Source organism: Pseudochaenichthys georgianus, chromosome 17 (genome assembly GCF_902827115.2).
Source record: "Pseudochaenichthys georgianus chromosome 17, fPseGeo1.2, whole genome shotgun sequence".
NCBI lineage: Eukaryota > Metazoa > Chordata > Actinopteri > Perciformes > Channichthyidae > Pseudochaenichthys > Pseudochaenichthys georgianus.
The window spans coordinates 33,937,042-33,963,066 of NC_047519.1; the positions used below are offsets into that span (position 1 = coordinate 33,937,042).

A 26,025-nucleotide genomic window follows, 5' to 3' on the forward strand; every position below is an offset into this window, starting at 1 on the left:
TATAAGTAGGCCTATATAACGATTGGTGTGTACATTAGCATCATTACTAGCTAGCCGCTAGCTGCTAACTGCCGCCTCATTAATATCAAATCCATGATAACAACAAGCCATTATCATGCTGTTATGAATGCACGGTGCTGTTACGTGAACGCAAATTGACGTGCTTGATGTGAACGAGCATTTGGTTAAAGTTGCGCATGCGCTATGAGCGCACATACGGGTACTTCTCAGGCATGCCGGGTAATCTGTGACGTTTCGCTCTCTCAAAAGTTGGGCCATTTTATCATCATGCGCTAATGAGCAACTTTCATAGGAATGAATGAGGCCCCGCCTCCCACGCTGTATCCAGTTCTTATTATACATCCTTGGACATACCACGTGAAGACACGTTACCCTCGTGTTGTGTTCAAGGAACCTGTCCTTGGCCAGGAAAAACAGGTAGTCGCTTGTTTAATTATTTTTGCGGTCTAGATTTCTTCTTCTTTTTTGAAGTAAGACCCCCCAAAACGAAAACTCTTCGGTTCTCCACGAATTACACAAGTCACCCATATCAGCGTTAAAAAAGCGAGAAGCGCCGAAAAATCCCCTATTAATGTATTGATTATAGCTCCGGGTCCGTATAGGTCGGCGTCTGGGTCCGGATCCGGATCGCGGTCCGCCTGTTGCCGACCCCTGCTCTAAGGGATGGGCCCCACTGGCTCCACGAATAGCTGAAGAAAAGTTGTTTTGTGTGGGAGCAGATTGTCGGGCCTCCGGAAGGGAGCCCGAGGGAGGGGCCCACCTCGCGGGTGGGCGTGGACTACAAGTGTTTCAGTGCTGCGCGGGTGTGCAGGGGATTACCCAATAGCGATAGCCTCACGGCCCGTCCACACAGCGGCGTGCGTTGACGCTTGCCGGCGGGCGTGTTTGAAACTCGACCAACAACCAATCACATGAATCTCCCGCCCCTGACACACAAGCAGCGGTTTGATTGGCTAGAGCTTGGACTGGCATATGATTCAATTGGCTGACGCCTCGCCGAGGCGTCAAAAGTTGAACATTGCTCAACTTTTGCAGCGAGCCACGCCAGCTACGCTCCACGTCGCTTCCCACGATGCATTTCGGCTAAAAGTGACGTCACCCCATTCAAAGTGAATGGGGAAGCGTCAACGCACGCCGCTGTGTGGACGGGCCGTTAGGGCGAAGCCAGTACTCATAGAAGCTGGAGTTACAGCAGGTAACTTCAGATGCTTCACATGAAAATAAGGAGCCCCTCCCCACGCCCCTCTGAGAGATATTTGGTTAAAAAGAACACAACGGTGCTCAAGGAGGAGATTCAGGTGGTAAGGGGGGGGGGTTACCTTGGTTGGTGATTGGCTAATAGTTACACAAGCCAACACATCGTTATGACATCAAGTGGCCAAAATCTGATCATTTTCAGACAGGTTTTTATAGAAATGGATCAGGACAAAAAGTGAGCGAATCTTTTTTCCTGAAACGTTCAGAATCTCTTCACACAGAGGGGACACATGTTGATGTAGAAGAGACATGAAAAAGTGGATTTTGCATAATAGGTGACCTTTCAAGCGCGTGTGTCTTCATGATTTCAAAACAATGCCTTTGCAGTCAGAGCGTCTCTTTGCATGGGGATGGTTCAGCTGATCTGTCTACCTGCACGCGAGGATCTGCGACGCCCTGATGTCGGCCACCACGTGCAGGAAGTAGTAGCTCATGAAGACTCGTCTCTGCAGCAGCAGGAAGGCGAAGCAGATGCTGTCCCAGATGATCCCCGCCTCGTTGCTGGGCAGCTCACACTTATACTCTGAAGATAACATGGTGAAAATATGGCTTTATTAGTTTATTCCACACATGGCAGTTATTTTAAAACAAAACATGTACACTTATACTGTATATTTTTTATAGCGCATGGTGGAAAGGAGAAGGGAGAAATGTTCTTTTACCGGCCCCTTCTTAAAAAAAAGAACAGAAAAAAGATAAATAAAAGCAATATTCTTTCAGTCACAGTTGCTTACAAATACTGAAACACAATCAAAAGTCAACTTCATACTGTCTAACTACGCTTTCTTTATACATTTTCTTTAACATAAAAATGTTCTTACAGCCCTTTAAATCATAATATGAGTTTAAATTCTCAAGGGTGTTGATGTAGACCAGTGTTTCTCAAAGTGGGGGCGCGCCCCCGACCGGTACTTTAATGGGAAACCCTAAATGTTTGAGCACCCTCTATGAAACGTCAAGCTACCCCACAGCACCCCCAAAAGAAAATCTCTGGCGCCGCCACTGAGCCTGCAACCCCGTTTTGAAGAAATGTGCAGTGCAACACAGGCTCATTGCAGCCACGTCTCGTCCGTCCTCGTCGGAGGAGGTGAGTTAGTGGCTGTCTTTTTGTATCGGTGTTTTATCGTATGTTTTATCCTATGTATTACCTGCTGCTGTTTTATGCCTTTTATTCTACATTTTATAGTTGTACTTTAAATTGTGTCCTGTGTACTGTACTGTAAAGCACTTTGTACATCCATGTTGAGAAGGGTGCTATATAAATAAAGTTTTACTTACTTTACTTACCTGTGATAAGACACTCTTTTTTGCCAAATATCAGCATTTTCTTTCTTTTCATTTGTTTGCACAGATTGCAAAGTGGCAAAGTATAACTTATTGTTCTAGCAAAGGGATTGCACAAAGTATTATGTATTTATTCTGTTGAGCACACAGACTTATGGAGCATTGTTTTATTATCCCTGTTCTAGCAAAGGAATGCTCACGTTCATATTGATGTATTTTAATAAATGTTAACTTGGCCCATTACGTGACTATTTGTGTTGGGGGGGGGCCCGACTTTTCTTTTTCTCCAAAGGGGGGACCTGACAGAAAAAGTTTGAGATCCACTGATGTAGACCCTTAATTTCTGATAGTTGATGAATCTGTTTTGTGGCTTTGTTGTGTATTTACTGTAAAATGAGTTGACACAAAGATGCATTGAACTAAAATGGCCCTGAAAGAAAGGACTGATAAATAAACAAGGGTGTGGTTTAATTATTTCTTTTTTTTTCTTTTTGTGAAACACAATCCTATAATAATAATGATAATAATGTATGACTAGCAGTTACCACCTATTGAAGGGAATATTATCACCTTCCTGTACAGTGTTTTGGCGATGTAAAAATAAGTAAGCTGTTGTGTCCACTCACTCTCGTTTGCTTCGTTGATGTCGATGTTGTATTCCTTGATGGTGCAGGCCAGACTGAACAACTGGATCAACCAGCAGCGGTCCTTAATCAGAGAGTTGATGTAGCCACAAGCCAGGATCTACGAACAAAAACCCTTCATTATAAACCTGAATGCAATACATTATCTTATATATTACATCTTCATATCTTAAGTATCATCTCTGATGTGAACTCTCTATCTTAAAATACTGAGAAGAAGTTTAAACTAATGTGATTTTCTTCTAAATTCATGAAATAGGAAGTTTTAAAATCATAATATTGTATCACCTCATATGAACGGTATGTAGGATTTGAATATATGATGTGAAGAGGTGGACGATTCTCTCTTGAAAGAATTTGTATTGATGTCAATTGCCAAGAATCGTTCATTTTAAACCAAATGTTCAACTTTATGTATATCCGTAACAATTTTGTATGACTGGCAGTGTTTCCGCCAGATCAGGGCTGAGAGGGCGTCTACCCGAGAGCGGGGGTGGAGGGGGGGTGCTTGAATTTTGACTTGAGACGTCCCTTATAGATACTGTCTTTTTACGTTAGTGAGCCGGATCATTTGGCTCGGCTCTCTTAAAGCGCCGGCTGTTTCGGCTCCCAAACGGCTCTTCATGTCACCACAGTTTACCACGGAGCCTCAGTATCGCCGCTGCGAGGCTCTGGTGCTCGCAGCTCACGCGCGGGCTCCACTAGCACCGCTCCGTGTTGTCCTGTGGCAAGCACCGCCGATGTCGGGGAAACGATCTTCAATACTCCAAAAAGAATCCCACCAGACTCCTTTGCCCTTCCAACTGAGGGATGTCCTTTTTCCGTTTCGTTATTTCAAGCGAGAAAAACTCTCGATCTTCTCTCGAATTATTAATATTTTTGGACGCCCTCGGCTCGAGTTCAGGGCGTCCCGAGCTGAATAAGGGCGTCAAATGACGGCAAGACGCCCCCCTGGCGGAAACGCTGATGACTGGTCTGCAAATGAGTTACAGCTCTACCAATGAGACATAAGGGATGAAAACCTCAATGGTGTTTAAACTGGAACTTAACTACACCAATGTTTCTATAGTTATACTTGTGTTTCTGTTGGTTTGTTTCAATGCCTGGTTAGAAAATGATATAGTTATTTTGATTACGTTCCTGCAATAATTGAAACGTTCCTGATAGACAACTCTTGATGGTCTACTCACAGACAGAACGTTCTTCATGGTGATGACAAAGATGTTGTAGGCGATCAGGAAGTCCCAGTAGTGGAGGATCTTTTTGATTGGTTTGAGCAGCAGCTCTCCACCAAAGAGCAGGAAGTAGAAGCAGGCCACCAGGTAGCCCATGCAGAAGACGCTGATGCGCGTCGTCCCCGTGATGAAGATGATGGTGAGCACGAACCAGAACAGGTAGCTGAACATGATGACCTTCAGCATGTCCAGGTACGACCTAGAGGACAGTGGAAAAACCATTATGTCAGCACTGTTTCAACAAAATGATGACAGATTCAATATATAGATTATTTTTCAGATACGTTGCCAGGTCTAAATGTCAGGGAAATGTCATTGTTTGTTTTATTACTCTAATTCCTAGAAGCGATCTGAAGTGAACGAGACGTAAAGTACAGAGCTAACTAGCCGGCTGCATTCATGCCATATCAACATTAGGAAGCACATTATTCCAAAACAGCTACCCAAAATGCAACGCTGCAGTCACACCTGATACATGGAATCATAGCCTAAATTAGATTTTTATTATTGCAGCATTTTAAGAGGCACTGTGTTTACTATTCAGCTACTTTAATTTAGCTGCATTTGTTTATATTGGATGTTACATCACTTTTTTTATTTTATGCAACTTTATTTGCGTTTTCGGTAAAATTCTAAGTAATTGTTCCGCCCTATATTGTGACTTTATTGTTTAATGTTGAATTCAATTAACTTGAGATTGACCAAAGTTTATGAGCTGAATTTTACACGGGGTTAAAAATAAACAACACCCTGGCCAGCTGAGCTAAATTGCTAATACCACATCATACCATTTAAACAGTATTCCAGTTCCTTGTGTTGCTGTGAGCATAATCCTCCCACCAATCACACTTAGGGTGCTGCTTAGGGTCAGGACTCCGGTAAGAGTCTGATCGATGATCGTGAAACCAGACTCCTGTCACTCAGCGCAGGTTCATAATGGTCACTCAGCGTGTGTGTACAGTAACATGCTAAAAGCATATGAGTACCCTATGTTTTCAGGTGAGAGACCATCAATATGATGTGTGGAGAGGATACATAGGAAGCAACTTGCATTAATTGGATTGACCCGGGGAAAGCATGGGACCACAACAGCAGCTGCACTGTTGAGGAAGCAGCTGTGATGAAGTGGGTTTGGATCGGACGATGCGTTGATGGGCCGGAATCGCTGAGTGAGTGTCCTTCTTCATCAGGGGGAGAAAATACCTTTTCCATACTTAAAAGCTATTTATTGAGTTAGAGTACAGGACAAAAGCGCCTGAGTCGCGGAGTGACGGACAGAGTGTTTTTGTGGATTATGGATTTCTCCCCCCACCCCGTATCCGTAATTGGATCCTGGAGGGAAACGATGGAATAAGTGCAGAGCTGCTGCGGCGCGGACAGACGGGCTGCACTGCTCTCTTCTCTCTACTAGGGGCTTGTTGATGGACACAGAGTGCGTTAATAAAAGACGTGTCCACTTTGCGCATCAAAACAGTGGAATGTGAAGAGCACATAATCAATGACTGTGGACAGGTCAGGATGCTCTCGCTGTCTTTCTGACTCGCTGTCTCTTTCCCTGCCTCTCAAAGAAATCTCTCTTCACTCTTTTCAGGTGAAGAGTCAGTATCCAGCTCTGAACTCAAATATCGGACACCAGCCAGACTTCTGTATATACAATGGGTCTCTCACTAAGCTACGGTCATCTGTCTCACCTATATTTGTCCAGGATAAAGGATTTGCTGAGAGTGTGTTCTTATTCAGCACCGCTCCACTTAGGATTGGTACAGTAACGCAGAAAGCAGCCAAGTATAACAGCAGTGTTCTCCTGAGTTAGCATCGGAGCAGCTCCACTGGAGAGGAGTCTTATTAGACCGACTTCTGCGGAGTATGATGCCTTTCTTTATACTTTTCTAAATGTACCCGACCAGAGAGGGAAATCAAACCTGCAGCTCGCTTCACTGCCTTTCACCCCATCACTCAACTCAAAGCACTAATTGATCATTTACGTCACTCACATCCTGGTTTGCAATACGTATTTCTCTTTTTCTTTTCTTGGGGCAGAAGAAACAAGTCATGAATAGGGTTAGAAAACAGATGTTTACTTACACATTCAGTCGTTTTGGAGAAATTGTATTATTGATTTGCATTCATGCTTGTATGAAATGCAGTATTTACTCTGTTTTAACGATCTTGTCTGGTCCCTACCAACTCCTGGAGGAGATATCTGGCACGTTAGCTGCCAATGTTCTATTTTCACCCGCTATTCGCTAACTGTGTCTGTCTGCGGTTTGGTGATGAGCAGGTTCGGTACAGTGGGTTTTACATCTTTTGAATAAAAGCAGCCACCTCTTTAATCTACCAAATAATGCATTTTGTATCAGTGTATAGTCTAGTACACCATAGACCTGAATAGACATCTCTGCATTGGTAGGAACAAATACAAAATATGGTGAAACTCTAAAGTTTGTATTTTCCTTTTAAAAACGTATACAAAAAGTTTTACTCTACATAGACACCACAGGCATTCCTATCCATACAGTGGGATGTATCCATACATGTCGTACATGTATCCATACAGTGGGATCGATGTGACCCATAAATTATACAAATACAAAACCTTCTTAATAGTGCTGATTGTTTTGAACACATCTAACATCATGACGACTCATTCAAGCACAGTATTAAAAAGTGGCTCTTTGAAAACCAACAGTGTCAGCACTGATGTGTGGGTGTGTGCATGAGTGCGTATTGTAAATGTTTTATTTATTTATTATCATGACTTGCTCTTATCTGTATTCGGTGATGTCATCTATTTTAAATGTGTACAATGGTATAACAATGTCGTGGTATTTTTATTATTGCTTGTAGGATGTCTATCCCCATCTGGAAAAGGGACTATCGATGAAAACTAGCCTTTTGGCTAATTCGAGTACTTTTACATGTTTTTAATATGTTGATTAATGTACACTGTCCCTTGTTTTAAATAAATCAATTCAATTCAATTAAGGATCAATTTAACTGGCTACTTCACTTCCTCTCCATTTATGCATCTTGTCCCTCTTGGTGATGCCGGGCTCAAATGGCATTCAAACTATAAAATGTTTACTGGTACTGTAAAATCTAATATAAGTGAAATAAAAGTCTCGGATCAAGTGCCATAAACTTTACCCAAGTAGCTCTGATAGGAATAAAACAGAAGCATACTTGCTCCACTTCCTGCTGCAGTAAATGTAGCTAAACATTGATGTACGTTTCTGTGCCTAGGGTGACCAAGCCAAATGTGGGGTCACGGACAATGCGGGACATGTTACTGCTTTGCTTAGAGCTAGTTTACAATTAAATATAATGTCTATCCAACCCTTAAAAATAAAAATGTCTTTAGAAACTATTAGCTTCTAAATATTATTTACAACGCTTTACTATGGTGTAATTGTTTACACAAACTATGCAAGTGAAGTAATAAAAAATATCAATTTTGAATGGAATCTTTTTCAACATTTTTATCATCAATAAATATTCTCGTGTTTTTGTGTCTGGGAATCTCCCTCCACCGGCTACACCCATAAGTAACTCAATGTTTTCTGTTGATTGACATCTGACACAGCTAATGGTGATAGCCCTTTGGATAAAAGCCACGTTTTAGACGGGCGACTGTTAATCAAATGCGGGACATTGGCAAAATGTGTGAGAACAATGACAAAAATGCAGTCTCACACAAAGCGGGGCAACTGGCCACCCTATCTGTACCTGCAGTGGATGAAGTCGGGGACGGGGTTGTGGACGCTGAAGGAGGCGGCGTCCAGATCTCTGCAGATCTCCACGTTGTCTCCAGCCATGATGCGGACCGCCGCCTTGTTCTCATCCTCAAAGACCTGCCTCTGGAGCGAGGCACACAGCAGCAGCATGAAGTCATCTGGAGAAGGAGAGAGGAGACATTTCACTTGTGGGGAAAATCTTGGTCGTAATAATACAAGAAACTTTAAAGGTCCCCTATTATACTGTTTTTAATCTATATATCACAGGTCTCAGATATATACAAACATGTCTCTGAAGTGTTTGACTCCAAACACCAAACAGATCATTGCAGCATTACCCATAATCCCCTCTGTTTCAGCCCTGATTCCAAAGTGCTGATTCTCTGTCTGTTACTTCAGATGAAAATAAGGAGCCCCTCCCCACGCCCCTCTGAGAGAGATGTGGTTACAAAGAACACAATGGTGCTCTAGGAGGAGATTCAGGTGAGGGGGGGGGGGGGGGGGGGGTACCTTGGTTGCTGATTGGCTAATGATTACTCAAGACAACACATCGTTATGTCATCATAAAGTGGCCAAAATCTGATCAGCTCATTTTCAGATAGGTTTTCATAGAAATGGATCAGGACGAAAAGAGAGAGAATCTTTTTTCTTGTGACTTTCATAATCTCTTTCCACAGAGGGGCAGAGGGGACACATGTTGATGTAGAAGAGACATGGAGAAGTGGATTTTGCATAATAGGTCCCCTTTAATGACAATTGGTATTATTACGTACGGATAGAAGGTTTAAAAAATAGATTACTACGAGTTTCTTCAGAATGTCTGTGATTGAAGAAAAACACCCACAAATCTCAGAGATTAACAAATGTACGCAAAATAAACTTGTGTTTTTTAGCACATGGCTTCACTTTGCTGACTTGGATCATCATCACACCACAAAAGCCCCTGATACATTTACATGTTAGTGAGCAGGTGCAACAGTATGGAACCTGGTTATATAGCGGCGTCCGTGGTGTTATGAGGGTCATCACACCTTGTAATGTTAAGCGATGTGGTACCTTGACAAACATTTGTTTTTTTCCTCCCATATTTATGACACATTTATGGAGTTTTTCCTCCTAAATTCAAAGCATTCATTCAAGTTATTTTCTCTGAATATTACCCAATTTGTAATAATTTATTTAACCTACAATGGCCCTTATACACATTCGCAATAACCACTAAGTGAACAACCTACAGATGAGGAACGATGGATTAGGCGGGGTGCGGAAATCTGGAACATAGAGCCACTTGACCACATTGGAGTCAGTCGTAGAGTTGGGAAACCTCCAGGGATAGTCTGAAATAAAAACATACGCCATTATCATCGGACATATATGATTTATGATTGTGGATCACTTTAAAAGAATGGCATATATGACAATTAAAGCTTTGACATTGAAACTCAGATGACACTTCACAAAGGAGAGGAGCATTTCACATTTTATGCACTAAATAATGACCCCATTGACTGTACAATGCTCGGTTGATTGATGGGGACAATAGTCTTTGATCGTGTCCTGATATCAAAGCAATAAGTACAATCTGGCCTTGTTGTTCACACAAACCTTTGCAGGCTGCTGGCGGGATCCCGATGCAGATGAAGTACTGGAAGGTCAGCATGACGGCGAGGAAGAAGCAGTATTTGGGCCAGATCTCAGCGATGGCTTTCCTCCTGCGTCTGTACATGACTGCAATCAGGGCGAAGGCGTGAAGCATGGCGTAGAAGTCCATCCGCTGCCCGATGACATTCACCACGAGCAGCAGGCACGTCTGAGGCAAACACACAAGGAATACAAACAGTAAGTGTTGTTTTCAAAAAGAGGATATATTATGCAAATATTCAGGTTCAAATTTGTATTTTGTGCTTCTCTCTTTCCACCCACTCTGTCTGAAACCAGAGCCCAGTTTTCTCTGATTGGTCAACCACTTGGAGATGTCCCGCCCCTTAGCCTATCGGGTACAATGTGTTGGAGCGCTAGCCAATGAAAGCGGGAGTGTTACTTAGTGATGTAACTTTGTTAAGGAAGTAAACAAAGGAGTCCAATTGAGGCAGATTGGGGAGTGTGTGGGAGAGAAACTACTTTGGGAACATGTTAGCCTTTGCAGACCATTTACATGCACACAAACCGATACAACACACTGCAGAAGAGGGAAACCCCCCAAAAAGGAAAATAGGGCCTCGTTAAGCTCTTTTCATTTGTACTTACCTCAAGTCCAAACTTGTAGAAGAAGTAGTTGATAAAGTATTTCACGAAGCGGATGATGCCGATGTCCAGGTGTTGCCGTGTGATATCATGGAAGATGATCCGGGCGGCGGGAGGCGACAGCTTGTTCCTCAGTCTGAAATACCCCTGATGGCGGTAGATGGTCACCTCGAACGCTAACAGAGCTAGCATCATGAGGTTGTCCTGCACAGATGGAGAGAATATCTTTAAATGTGTTGTTCTAATGTGAAAAATACGTTCTTATTGATAGTTATTTTCTTTTGTCTCTGTTTGCATTGCATTTGATTTTGAGGTAATCCAAAAGTAATGGAAATATGGTTACATTTCTTAAATTTGTTTGTGTTTGCTGTTTGTGCTCCTCACCCTGAGGTAGCCCAGCAGGTCGTCAGATTTCTCCAGGCCGACCCAGTTGGCTGGATCCACCGGACTCTTATACAGCAGAGACTTATTCATGTCAATCTTCTGGTCCTCTGAGTAGTCTTGTGGCTGTGGACAGAACATGTCATTGTATATAGGAAGTAAAAGTGTAAGGATAGTCAGGATAAGGGCTGCACGGAGTCATTTGAAGCAGCAATTATTTTAGATTCTACACCAACATTTACATTAAAATTCTCTGGCATGTTAATTTCTTTTGTTTAAACCTGGCATTTCTGCAGTTTCCTTTAAAGCTTAGCTATAATAATATAACTAGTGTTCAAATATTTGTCGTGAATTCAATCATTGAGTGTTGTCTATTTTTTTTTAAAGTCAGCATTTGTTAAACACAGATCACAAAATGTTTTTTATATAAGAAATGATACCTTTTTAATACACTTATTTTCAAAACGAGGCACGTACGACTATACAAAAGTTAAATTGAATAAAAAAGATGATTAAAAATTAGTAATAACTTGATTAATTACTTTATTGAAATTTGTTTCACGTTTTCTTTTTTTTTAGGGTGTCCTGAAATCTAGGAAAAGATTCAAAGCCTCAAATGTGAATAAAATGAGACTTTCAGTACAGCCCTTGTAAGGATATGATCTATGTTGTGTAAATATGAATGGAATAAAAAGCAATTTCTTTCTTTATAATCACCATCGAACAGTTCGTGGAGTGTTTTTTGGGTTCTACGAAGTTGAGCTGGTACATCATTTTACACACGATGATGACACACGTCCAGACCGTGCAAACGCTGGAGGCGAGCGGCCGGTACTGGCAGTACGGCAGCGCGAAGGCCCAGGACGCCACGAACACGTAGTTGAACAAAGAAACCTGAAAAAGAGACAATGCATGCGGACAGGAAAAAACGAATAAATCCTTTTCTAATTACATTTCCTCCTTTTCCGACACCAACAAGTGTTAGTATTTATTGAGTTGTTTCATGTATTATATGCATGTGATTCATAATTACTGTAGGTAAGAAGTGCTTGAATACACTTACACATCCCTTTACGCAACAAAAAAACACTGTAGAAAAGAAGTGAAGAAAATTGAGAGGAAAATCCAAATGCACTCGTGAAAATTGAGTTCAGGAACTATGAATAAAATATCATTACAAAACATAAATATAAGTCTATAAAAGTCAGTTTTAATGAGAATGTAAAAGCCCAAGCAGCTTATCCAAGCTCAAGGCTTCATTCAGAGAGAGTTGATGGCAAGAAATCTGCGGTGTAACTCTTTAACCAATCCTGGTTTATTCCCTATTGGTTCCAGTTGGCTCTGTGTTGTTATTTTTTACAGCATATGAGCAATAAAATCTACCAAGGAAATGTGAGCAATGCTAACAGTGGGTATTTGTGATTGGAAATGTAATAGCTTTTTGACTCGGAACTGTATGAAATGACCTTAGTTAGAGAAGATTGTGACAGGAGTGATTTACTTACAAACAAATAGAAATAGCCTCAGGAAACCGCTGGTATGTAATGTGAAAAATGGCAGTGTGGCATGTGGCACAATTTAACAAGAGAACATGTTCAAAGTCCCTAATCTCAAAGGCACTGCCACCTTGTTAACCTCAGCTTTTCTAACAGCTAGAAAGCCCCCAAATCAGAGAATCTGAGGCTGGTATTGGGCGTGTAACACTGCTGCTTTATAGCTTAGATATAGAGCCTTGTTTTAAAGTGTAATGTCAAGCTTTCTTACATCTTTGACGGCGATCAGCACGATGTAGCAGGACACGATCTTGATGATGTGGATCTCCAGTAACCACCAGATGAACAGCTGCAGTTTGTGGAAATACTCCAGGAACTTCAGGAAGAGCACCGTCAGCCGGTCGACCACCAGGTGCCATTTATTCTTCAGATCTGAAAGAGAGGAGAGTGACTAAGTAGGTGCAAATGTGAAGAGTTTCCACGTTTCATCTCTTCATTACTGTGGGGGAAACTTCTGAAGCAATTGGGGTCAGGACTCAGAGAGACACGAGGAGAGCTGGAGCTTTGATGGCGAACACCGACGGTTTATTTGGAGCCACGGCCGGAGAATTCTCAAGACATGTCACGGGTTGGCCACACGGTTGAGATGCCACAATCAATTCTGAAGAACCCTCCTGTAGCTCCAGGTTTTAACATTCTTCAATAGATAGACTAAACAGCTGGTGAAACTGAATCACATGTTGTCGCGGGGTCATCTACACCCCGAGAAAGATGTATTCCAGGTGTCCCACAACAATAACTATCTCTGACTGAAAGTTGCCCGGTCATAAACTGGTAACAACAACAAAATGCTAGGGCAGCCCCTCCTTAAGGGAGAGGTTGGGCATCTTCGTCAGAGAGCAAAAGGTAAACATGTATACAGAATTATTCCGTGACACTTACAGCTGTGCAGTCTGTCTCGGTTTGAACAGTACTGACATTTTGCTTACGTCGCTTTTAAAACAGCAACCCCAGCTGGAGCAGAATATCTTTTTGCACAGGTCTTATTTTTGTTAGTATATCTTATTTAAAAAAGACTGTCCTGCTGCCATAGTATTAAACCACTGGGTAAAGATGGACCCTAATAAATGCACTTCTCCAGTCCTATTTTGTATTAGTATATTGATGTATTTGCAGAAAGGCTGAGGAGCAATTCCATTGAAACACAAACTGTACCTCATAAACATTCAAACAAGTTAAAATTCAGCAAACATTTAGAGGTTGTCGAAACGTTTTTAAATGTGGTTATGATTCATTGTAAATGCAAACAAACGTATAATCTATTAGCCCAGCAACAGATACAAAATGAGTGTTAAACCAAAAAATCTGTCATTCTAGTTCCCTAACTTTGTCTTTTATACCGATAATTTTTCATTATCGGTTGTAGTAAACAAAATACCATTGGGATTTACATAGGGAAATACTTAGTTTCAGTCTTACAAATAATTTGCAGTCAAATAATGAAATGTATTCAGCGAACTATTTCTTATTGAGTGTGTTCAATTAGTGGAACCAATGTGTAAGACAATCTGCATTTTCGTGAGGGAAAGCTACATTTTGATATGTATAACATTTCATTGAGCAAACTTAACAGCTAAACACATGTTTCAGATATATTGTGAAACTTTAAAATGTTTGTTTATGTCATTTCCCCCCATATGTCACGATATACACCTCAAATGTGTGTTTTACAAGCTATTTCTAAACTGTTGCTTCAATTACCTGAGAATTAGGCCTTAATATTCTCACAAAGGATATTAAAACTGCAGCTATAGTTTGGTTATGTGTTTCTACAAAGGATATATTATCTCAGGTTTTAATAGAGCCCTCATTGTTTGGATAAGAAAACACTGCGAGGGCATATACTGTAGCTCGCATAGCTTGCACCTCACTATAAACGGAGAGGCCTTGCAGGGTTGTGTTTTATCACCTTTTATTTTCTGTGTATATAAACAACATTTTAATTTAAGAGCAGTGTGACGGTCTGCGTAAATATGCTAATGGTGTGTAGCGCTAGTTGGCTCTAGCAGGGCGATGTAGTGGATGAAAGTGACCACTTGAGCTACGCTCTGTGTCAGCAGGGGAAACTGGAGGTAAATCTTACTGAACCCAAAAATATGCAGAACAACACATTTTTACAGCTTTCCTCGGGATGATTAACAGCCGGCTGGTGGAGAGTGCAGGCGGCGGATACTTGGACAGCACACTGAGTCTAAGAGAGACTTTAAAGAGTGTATGCAACATATGTCTTCTGAGCAGACTGAAGAGCAGAGACAGATCTAAAAGAAAAACGTCTCTACTACCCCTTTCACACCAGCGCCTTTTCAGCTCCGGCTCGGAGCTAGAGCCTGAAAAGCGCCGGGTTTTCCTGTTCACACCGCAGCGGCGCCGGCTCTTAGCTCCGGAATCCGCTTCATTTCCAGCTCCAAAAAATTGTCGGTCCAGAGGCAAGAGCTTTGGAGCTAAGAGGCGACGTCGCTTACGTCTCTCTTACGTCGAGGCGTGCAGGAAACTAAACCCACCTCCCCTGAACATGGGTCGACTGTCATGCCTGCCTACAAGCAGTAGTGCCTATAAACACACTTTATAAAGTCAGGCAACACTAACCAGGCTTCGTGTGATTCTGTTTATTTGTGCCTTACTTTGACCATCCGTTCACTGTGGAGAGAGGCAGACGTGTTGTTTTGTATTATTGCAGCTATCGGATGCAAGTAGTCAGTTTAGCTTCGGTTGCTATGCTAACATCACCCGTTTTATACCAGAGAAACTTTCATAACAGCGTTGTGATACCAAACAGTGTCAATTCAGACTGACACACATTCACTTAGGCTAAGGGAACTGGGGATATGCATCAGCTGCTTGTGTGAGTCGGACAGTGAATACTTTAGAGCGGCCGCTGCAGTGTGAGCTAACCGGGAGCTAACGGGAGAATAAACTCCCGTGGAAGAGCAGCCAGCACTGCAGCGGTCGGTAAATGCTGCAGAAACACATTAATAAACAATGAACCACGGCACTCTGGAGCAAAGTTTAAGGTTGGATAAGTCGTTATTCAATTTATTCTGGCTCCGTGTGATTAAAAGCAACACGATCATCGACCCGACGCTGTTATTGTTGTTGTGAGCGCCGTAATGGGTACCGTTGAGGAGCAAATCAGCTATGTAAACGGTGACGTCATGACGCAGCAGGGGCAGCTCTGGGGCGCCAGTGGGCGGTGTGCACAGAGCGGGAGCTGAAACGGAGCTGAACCAGAAAAGCTCCCGCTCGGAGCTAGAAACTGAAAAGCGCTGGTGTGAAAGCCGCATACGCTCCTGACAGTGGAGCCGGCGCCACTACATATCAGCACATGTGAGTCTCAGCTGTAAACCCAAGAAGAGGAGGAGGCATGGAGGAAAGCTTCCATACACTTTGAAGTAAAACACATGAGAAGTGTTCAAGTACAAGACTGCTACATGATCAGAGATACAGCCTCTGGATGAGAAGTGTTATGACCGCCGACAAGGAAGTTGTGTTTTCAGTCTGTCCGTGTGTGTGTCAGCAGGATTATAGGAAAAACTACTACTGCAATTTGTTATGATAATAAAAGGGAGGATGTATCACGGGCCGAGGAAGAAACCCTTCACTTTTGGAGCAGAGCCAAATGACACAGAGGACACACACACAATTCTTCTTGTTTGTTAACAATATGAGATACGGCAATTTCCCTGCATTCATATGGTGTTGGAATAAAGTTCAACTGTAGCTGAAAAACAAGTTCCCGACTAAGAAATTCACATAAACTACCCCCTCAAAGAGAACAGCAATTCAGTGTTGTGTTGTTTAAATGCTCTGAGCAATACGATACAACACATCCTCTACAATGTCCTTGTTCTTTCCATATTAGTTTGTGAACACACGGGAAACGACAGCTTAACTCAGGAAATGGGACCGTCTGAGGAGCATGTGAACGCACCGTTGGCCTTGGCGAGGTCTGTGCCCGACAAGTGCTAATGTAGTTTTCATATGATTTGCTTTGATATTTCATGTTTTTCAGAGGAACTTGAAAACACATTTTAGAAACACTGGATACATTCCTCAAGATGTAACCGCCAAACGAGTATTTATCAGGCATGAAAACGGGTCAGGGGTGAAAAAGGTGAGAAGGATATTATCCCTCTAGGGGGGTCCGGGGGCATGCTCCCCCGGAAGAACATTTTGAATATTCCATATTTTAAAGCATCAATCTGATGCATTTTGAGATGCATTTTTTTGCCAACCTCGGGAGAGCTGGAGAAACTTAACTTCAGCCATGAGTCAAAAATATTATGACCTCCTTACTAAGTATTATCAGGGATGCAAACTCATCAGGTATGGAAAAGGTGACAAGGACCCGAGCCCCCCGACCCCACGGAATATCGGCTTTAAAATGAGGAATAACAGAGGATTTTAGCGTGAATGCACCGTTGGCCTTGGCGAGGTCTGTGCCCGACAAGTGCTATTGTAGTTTTCATATGATTTGCTTTGATATTTCATGTTTTTCAGAGGAACTTGAAAACACATTTTAGAAAACACTGGATACATTCCTCAAGATGTAACCGCCAAACGAGGATTTATTATTTATCTCTTGTTCTTCTTATAATGATAATTAGTGTTACAATTAAAGAGAAGACAGTATCAGTCCTAACGTGGTTCTTCAGTGTGTTGCTGGAGCACACACACACACACACACACACACACACACACACACACACACACACACACACACACACACACACACACACACACACACACACACACACACACACACACACACACACACACACACACACACACACACACACACACACACACACACACACACACACACACACACACACACACACACAAATATGCACATTGACATTGAATTGTATCTCGTTGCACTAGCTCTGCTTTTACCACTCTTATATATTTATTGTGTCTATTGTGTACTGCAGTGAGAGTTGACAAATACATGTTGTTGTACTTTGTATGATGACAATAAAGATATATGCTATTCTATTCTACCTGAGCTCTGCTCGGTGCTCGTCTCCGGCTCGGTTCCCGCGCTGCAGTGCCGGCTCTCGTCTGTGCTCGACTGCCGGTTGTCGGAGAAAGTCCTCGGTTTTTCTCCAGTCATGTCGGTGTCGTCCATCACCACCAGGACCTTCTCCTTCTCCCCCCTCCACTCCCCCTGGTCCTCCTGCTCCTGCTGCGGCGGCTCCTCTCTGGATATCGTGGCCTCCACAGAGCTGGCGCTGAGCATGGTGATGTCCGCCAGGCTGCCGTCCTGGTGCACCAGTCTGAAGACAGGTGGAGAACTTATTACAAACACACACACGCATGCAGACTCACACATACATATTTGTATCTCTACACTTATGAGGACCTTGAATGACTGACTGTCTTTAACCTGCTTACCTGCCGTTAAACTGTATGTATAAGCAAGCCATTTTCCACCATTCAATGGCTACTCTGGAACCACAACATCTTTAGATTAGAAACTGATAAAATGACTGCTGTTGAGATTTGGCCTATTATTTGAACGTGAGACTCCTTCCTTCCTTAGCGGTTGTAAACACCTTTAACCAGGACTTACTTTTTTAAAGTTTTACGGTAAATGGCAGGGGTGTCAAACTTTTGGTTGCACTATATATCTAATATACATAGATAAATATACATAATATATATAAAATAATGTATTATTTAACAATATTGCCTCTGCATTGGATTATTATCTAGGGTAATAACTTCATAATTAACTACATCTGAAAGCAGAAGTCTAGGGCAAATAATTGCAAGTAATTGCAAGTCTCTTCAGTGCACATCTCACAAAATGAGATGCATTGTGGGACATGTAGTTTATGGGCAACGTGCTCCTGTAAAGCGGCACGTAACCTTATAATAAACTGATTATATTCTCTGCAAGCTCTTGTGGGCCACATAAAATGAAGTGGCGGGCCAGATTTGGCCCCCGGGCCTTGAGTTTGACACCCCACGGTTTTTAGAGACAGTGGAGAGACAATGTTCGCCTGACTTGCCATAACCCAAAGCTTTTTTTTCATGCGACCTTTGACTTCAAGTAAAATACACGTCTTAAATATATATCCTTTTACTAAGTAAAATACTTTTAATTTAAGTTACCTCAAATAAATATTCTCGAGGATTTGTATTTTAGAAAAAAGTCTCTTCAGTCAATTAATGCTTATGGCCAAAGGGGCCGCCAAAAAAAAGTCAACAGACATTGGTAACCTGAAATAAATGAACCTTACTAGAAAGCAACCTGGAATTGATGTTCACAGTATACAGCAATGTAACTATATCAGTCCTACATAATTCAATGTATAGACATTATTTATCATGTTCTTTTCCCCTGACATCGCTATCTTTTTGAAGGCATTCTGTCCTCATAAGCATACAAATACAACACACATTAATACACAAGGTCCAGTTGATTGTCAAAATACTCCGATGCAAATGGATGGATGGGAATCTGCAGCTGTGTGTCCGCTGACTGGAAACAGAGCAGCGTTTCATCAGGCATTGTAATCAATAAGCAGTGCACATTCCTTTAGCATTCTTTAAACGTTGTTTGTGTTTCATGTCTGGAGGGAGTTTTCACAACGCCATTATTCTTCTTGCACAAGAATAATGGTAGGAGCTAAAAGGAGGCAACCCTTTAAAAATCTTCTCAGGCAATGTAGCAAGCTCCTGGGTCGGGTTTGACTTGCATGAACCGGCCGCATATCAAGGCAGGCATTTCATTATCCTGTGGTCACACTTACTTGCTCTTTGGAGGGGGAATTTTTTGCTTGATGCTGCTCAGGACAATAAAGTTACACAGGTGAACAGTGAGGAGATAAAACCAACAAAGGAAGGCTGAAACTGACACTTGAAATCACCTCAAACATCCACATGGTTTTATTAAAAATGCATAAAAAGGTGCCAAAAAGGCTCATGTGGTTCGGGGAAGGCGAGCTTTTTCAGGAAGGGGGTAATGTTCTGGGATTCAGTGCAGAAAGGTGGGTGTGTTGCAAGATACTGGAAGGGAAGAATAGTTATTTCAGAATCAAACATGCTGGTTTGACAGTTTATTTTGGAGAGAAGTAGAAGGGAAAAGGCTGGGCTTGGGTTTGGAGGGGGGTTAAAGATCCAGGAAGATGAAGAGAACCCATGAAGAGAAGGCTACAGGCAAAATAATACAAAACCTGAAAACAAACACCATTCATGTCAGTAAATACCAAAACTCTCGGAGTATAAATGTATCATTGCCACAGAAAGGGTCACAGGGATAAGTCAGAGTGAGGGGAAAAGGACGTTTTGCAACAGGAAGAGGAAGTTGAGACTCAGAGGTGAACTGGGGTGGTGATGGATGCCACAGAAAGCGAGCAGGTACCCACCTATCCATGATCAGATAGACACGGCCATTGACTTTAGCATGGCTGTGTAAAAACAAGGTGTCAGAAGAGAGGAGAGATGGCAGCAGGTTTACAGAGAGAAGCAGAGACGAGCCGAGCGAGCGGCGGTGAAAACAATGAGATGCACAACAACACGGATAAAGTTAAGTTGAAAATGTGAATGTACACGGAGCGGCAACAACAGATGAGTGACAAAGATCAGTGGTTACGATGGGTGTTTAGCAGTTTGTGTGATTATCCAGAATAGTGTGAGATGAAAAGGGATGAGTGTTTTCACCTCACGCTCAACTGTTACCATGAATATAATGGAGAAAGATGAGGAATGGGCTTTGTTTTGTCTTTCAGTTGACTTATGTTGTAATTCAGTCCGTTCCTATCATGTATTTTTACAATTGCGTCATAGAGGGAAGCAGAGGATTTCATGGCCTTTGACTGCATGTGTTGCACACTTTATGTTGTTGTAGATGATGAGAGATTTTATACAAATAGAAGATTTCATTTCATTTATCTTTGAAAAGTCCTGAACATCCATTACTACCGGTTGCTTTAAAAGGTATTTTCATGATCAGTAAAAGCTCTTATAACTGTAAGAAATTAAAATCAATGTTTAATGACGTAATTTAGTTTAAACATACAGTAAGCTTAAAACTGTTTTATTCTGAAAACATTTCCGGTTAGCATTGGCTTGTGGCTAACGTTGTTGCTAAAGTTGATTTTGAAAAGCTTTACTGGAAGGAGTCTCCGTTTATCAACAGTGACGTCACTTCCGGTTTTACGTTAACAACGATTACAGCCGTTAAAATGCATTAAATAAAAAGTGATGAAGGAGTGTATGAGGAGAAAAGGGGTGGAGTTATACAATGAACACACAACGTCTAAATCCTCTGTTTTACGCGATATCGGACATAGAAGAAAGAGGTGGGAGGACCCCCGACGTCACGGCTGCCATTGTGAGGAGGAGTCACGGATGAGATATAGGACCTGTCTCAGGTCGACTATTTTCATTTCCTCGCTCCTCGGTCTCACCGGAAGTTGATTTGTCTGCGCCATCTTGAGTACCGTCCCATGGCTCTTATTTCTGCCGGAGGACCGAGGAGCGAGGAACCACCGATCCATCCTCCGATGAAATCCTCAGATACTCGCCCCGCCCCCTTACTGTGTATCGCTCACTGATTGGACGATGCCGTGCATGCACTGATCTCATGCTTCTTGACATGAGAGCAGTTTCCCAGCGGAGTGAAGAAAACACATGAAACTCACGGGACTCACTTTGATAGATAACATATCTCTTTTTCTTCTCTGAATTATTTTATTCCTATTGTGCACTCTAATCAATATTAATCAAGCTATTGTTCGTTTATACATGTTAAGAATGGCGTTTATCTTTTTTGAGAATGAGTTCTTATTTTATTTTATTTATTGGGGTCTACAACAGATGATACAAATGTTTGTGTCAGTAAATGTGTACTAACAGAGGCGGGGTGTTTGTGGAAATAACGGGGACAGAGCTGCTGTCAGACGATCAGCTGTGCGGCGTAATCACAAACGGACGCCGCTTCACGTGACGCTCCGGAGGAAAGGACCTCCCATTGCTCTTAAAACTCATTTCCCTGCTTCTCGTGGTTTCCTTGCGTCCCTCCATATGCTTCCCTGGTGGGAGGGACTAGAGGCAGGGAAAGGACGCAAGTGAGGGAAGCAAGGATTTAATTTAACCAACCTGGGACGGGGCCATAGATAGGTGGCGAGTCTTGTTCGCTCTCTTTCCACCAGAACCACTTCGAGACAACAGCTGATGTCTCCACTGTTTGTTTCATTACCACGCTACTTAAAGTACCAAATTGAACCTTTTCAGAGACTCCATTCGTCTCTTTATTTTAACTTCTCTCCTGGACGCGAGAACAACGAACACAATCCAACATATCCATCTGATTGAGAAACAGTCATAAATAGATCAAACCAATGGCCTACTTCTTAACACCAATGTATAATAAAATATAAAGCGACTATAAGAACCGATTGATTATTAGCCTGTGGGGCTATTTTACTTCGCTGTATGAACCAACCAGTTACAAAAGAAAAGTCAACTTCTCAATGAGTTTTTGGACCTAACGTAACAAACGTAACGCGTCTCACCTGTAGATCGTGCTCTCCTCTTTAGCCAAGACAGCCTGGAGGTCTGTGAGCTGCAGGAAGCGGTCGTGGAAGTAGTGCATGTGGAGAATACACACCAGCAGGAAGGACGTGGGAATAAAAATCCTGGTGAACAGAACGGTGAGTTTGAACTGCTCAAGGCCGAGGTCCTTCAAACTGCATGATGGGAAAAAATAGAGGAAACAGGAGAAAACATGTGAGCTTATATCATTTTGCAGTATATGCGAGTAAAACTTCTCATTAATGAATGCTTTCAAATGATTGATGACAAAAGAAGGTTAATAAAACAAATAAAAATACTCTCAATAATGAAAGTTTATAAAGAGAATGAATTTGTTGTCATTTCCGGATGGTATACAATAGGGGTTTATGTAGTGCTACTCTTATAATATACAATTACCCATAACCTTTTAAAATACCATGTGCAGGAAAATGAAAAAAGGCAGGGCCAAGAAATCTGCTCATCACCTTTTGCTTCACTTCCCTAAACTTGTTTGAACTGAAGACACCTACAGTTCATACAATGTATTCTTGGTTATTGCGTTTTACATGAATTACGGCAAAAGAAAGACATGCCGTTGGGGAAGGGGGTAATACTCTGGCATACAATCTGAATTTCTGACATTTAAGTCAGAAATATCCAAGTAAAATAACTTGGATATTCTCTGAAATGAAATTGGGGAATTTATGATTAAAAAACAACTAAAAAAATGTCAAGAAAAAACAAATTCTTCTTTTTTCTCATGAATTTGTGACTTTGAATCTTTGGAATTTGCATAACTGAGTTTTTTCTATTTTGCAGGAAGTGCTTTCTGTTCTCACCTTCTCACCATGAATTTTTTTTCAAACCACTAACATTTGAGAGCGGAGGACAGTCTTTAAAACGTTGTGTGTTGGAGCTACTAACAGTACAGTATATGAAAGTCCCTGAAATGTTATTCTATGTCACTGTTTATTTTATAACATTCAAATATCAGTGTGCCTATACAGTAATTAAGGTTATTCTGAGGAGCTCACTGTTCTTTCTTCACTCCCAGCTGGTCTCTCCAGAAAGGCAGGGAGATGTTGAACTGGAAGGTGTAGACCAGTGTGAGGACGAGCATGGTGTACATCACCACCGACATCCAGAAGTACTTCAGGATCCTCCGCCACCACTCGTAGTGCACCTAAACAGGAGTCATGGTGATTATCGGGGGAATGAATTCTCCGCAGCTTTAATGCACGAAATGTATCACAGAACACATCTGGATGTAGGGTTACTGCTTTGTTTTGACTCCAGTAGAGTTATAAAAGCGTTTTCAATACAGGGTGGATTATGTACACACACTTTTTATGGCATACAAAAAATGTCAGCAGCTTCTGTAATTGGGAAATGTAATCTTTGGAAACGTTACAGTGTTCCTATCCATATTCAAACTTGGAATACGAAGATGCTTGTTATTTATTTACACATTCAGTAGTAAAACACCACTTTGTTTTCAAAGGACTTATAAGATAAAGATTTTAGGAAATGAAAGAGACTTTTTGGAAGTGTGTAGGGTATATTTGGAAATGTGTTATGGTCAGACAGATCAGAACGTTTTTTAAGGATTTCAATAAACATCTTATCTGTTTTAATTTGTGCGCTTGAATCAGAAGATACGGATACAGAAATAATAGATGTTTAAAGGTCTCCTATTATAGTATGCTATTTTTAGGCATATATTATGGGTCTCAGATATATAATATATAACAAACATGTCTATGAAGTGTTTTGCTCAAAATACCAAACAGATCATGCCTTTTCGACATCCCGCATATCCCTCTATTCCAGCCCTGTTAGAAAAACATGGATTTGGGGTCCTTAGCTTGAAAAGAAAAGGGGAGCTTGTGCCTGCTCAGAATTCTACGGAGATACAGCTAAATGCTGCCGTGATTAAATGCCATACCATGTTCTAAACCACATCAAGGACTATTTCTGAAACAGTATGGAGCTCAAAGGCTTTCTCTCTTGCGGGTTTACCACACGGTGAGTTACTTTTTTAATTTCCTGCTTCTTCACACACATGCTCTCCAGTACAGGTTAGCTCTGAGTGTTAGCGATGCTAATGTAAACACCGACCATATTACGTCCAAAACACGTCGGTATTGCTTCTGATGGCAACTTTCTGATAGTGCCGTGGGCGTAAAGCCAGCCCACATTTCCGATATTACGTCATAGCGGACGCAAATCTGGATCAGCTCCGTTGTAGCCCCGTTTTTAGAGATTTGGGTACGGAGGAAAAGAGAGAGGGTTTTATTTGCTGACACTTTGTGAGTTCCCCGACGCACCGGGGACACATATTTATGTATAAAAGACATCAAAAAGTGCATTTTGCATGATAGGTCGCCTTTAAAGAATGTGGACAAAATGTTGCACAGTGAAGATAACTACGTCTTTTATAGCGTGTTGAGTATCACAAGGAACATTTCCATCTAGTTACATGTGTACACAGGTATGTTTTGTTACCTGGTAGAGCGCCACGCAGGAGAGGAACATCATCATGTAGATGATCTTGTACATGACGATGGTTCCCTCGAAGCTGACGAGGAAGAACATTCCCCCGCAGATGTAGATCCAGTATTTGATCAGCAGAGCCATGACCATGCTGCCCAGAACGTGCATGATGTCCTGCTCCCCTCCCTCCTCAGACGCCTCTTCCTCTATAAAACACAGCAGCCAATCAGAAAAATCTGCACTGCCCTACTGACTAACTTCAGACCTTCCTAAATAACCTGCATTCACACAAACTGGAACATACACATTGTAAAAACAACATTTGACAAACATTTTTTTCTGATTTCTAACACTTTACTTTAATCCACCCTATTTGGCTTTTGCAAGCACAAGATAAACATTAAATCGATGGTTTGTAACCAGGGGCGGACTGGGACTAAAAATCAGCCCGGGACTCTCGACCGGCCCACTTCGGTACATTAAATTGTACATTAAACGTCCCGATGGCCAGTCTGCCACTGTTTGTAACACACTATGGTGTCAAACTCAATTTCATCGCGGGCCACATTAGAATTTTGGCTGCACTAAAAGGGCCGGTGGTAACTTTAAGACTATATAAATATACATGGATAAATAATATACATAATATATATAAAATAATGTGTTATTTTACAATATTTCCTCTGCATTGGATTATTATCTAGGGCAGGGGTGGGGAACCTCCGGCCCCCGGGCGAGACCATTTGGTTTGGCCCTCGAGCTAATTTATAAACACACGCAAAAAAGAAAAAAATTAAAGAAATCTAGACCGCAAAATAATTAAACGAGCGAGTGCCTGTTTTTCCTGGCAACAGTCAGGGTCCTTGAACACAACACGAGCCTAACGTGTCATCACGTGGTATATGTCTCGTCTGACAGTGGTGCAGTGCTGACGGAGAGCACCAGAACGCCACTCCGTGACTTCAAAAAAATTGCAGTTCCCATAAGTCCGTAGGCTACACATGCCGCAGTTTCTGCGTGGCTGTGTCTTTAGTTGAAAGCCCAGTGGCGATCTGTCATTCTGATCATACAGTCAATAACTTTGTTGTTATTAGCATCTGGTTAGCTAGCTATGCTAACGAATATAAGAAGCTTTTTCTCCAACCAGTGAGGTAAAGGCCCATCTTTATATGATCATTATAGTTATCAAAAAATAAGAGAATAAAGTAAACAGGTATAAAATACTATATGACAGTAAAAAAAAGTTGTTATTAATAAACAAGAATACAGTTTGAAAGGAGAATGATTTGTAAAATATCCATAAAGAAAAAGTAAATCTGCTTACAGTTCTGTTTCATATGGGTGTTGAGAGATGTATCCATAGATCTCTTAATGTTGCTCTCAAAGTACACCAGATTGATGCTTTCAACTTCAATATTTAAAAAATAAATCTTCCCGGGGAGCATGCCCCCAGACCCCCCTAGAGGAGGTTGGTCCCCCCCACTTAAATCATGTCCATGGATAGGAAACTAAATACATTTGCACACATCTTGTGTCCATATCTTTCTGTTTGGTGGTCATGCCACAACCGTGCACGTGAATGCATACGCGAGTCATGGCGAGATATCTGGATTAAGAGGTTGCTTTTTCTTTGCACAGCATGAAAGAAAGGCCA

The 26,025-nt window shown here is 41.8% G+C and overlaps 1 protein-coding gene across 1 annotated transcript in view; it reads right to left on the minus strand.

Moving 5' to 3' along the window:
- Positions 1-26,025, minus strand: part of LOC117462090 (piezo-type mechanosensitive ion channel component 2) — a 141,324-nt gene that overhangs the window by 51,078 nt on the left and 64,221 nt on the right. Inside the window, exons 15-28 of the mRNA XM_034104157.2 lie at positions 24,384-24,577; positions 22,913-23,061; positions 21,878-22,051; positions 17,355-17,629; positions 12,565-12,725; positions 11,518-11,694; positions 10,804-10,926; positions 10,423-10,623; positions 9,781-9,985; positions 9,411-9,512; positions 8,168-8,333; positions 4,397-4,640; positions 3,189-3,306; positions 1,651-1,801 (exon numbers count right to left, since the gene is read on the minus strand). Coding sequence (XP_033960048.1) covers positions 1,651-1,801; positions 3,189-3,306; positions 4,397-4,640; positions 8,168-8,333; positions 9,411-9,512; positions 9,781-9,985; positions 10,423-10,623; positions 10,804-10,926; positions 11,518-11,694; positions 12,565-12,725; positions 17,355-17,629; positions 21,878-22,051; positions 22,913-23,061; positions 24,384-24,577 — 2,440 coding nt within the window. The remainder of the gene's footprint in view (positions 1-1,650; positions 1,802-3,188; positions 3,307-4,396; positions 4,641-8,167; positions 8,334-9,410; positions 9,513-9,780; positions 9,986-10,422; positions 10,624-10,803; positions 10,927-11,517; positions 11,695-12,564; positions 12,726-17,354; positions 17,630-21,877; positions 22,052-22,912; positions 23,062-24,383; positions 24,578-26,025) is intronic.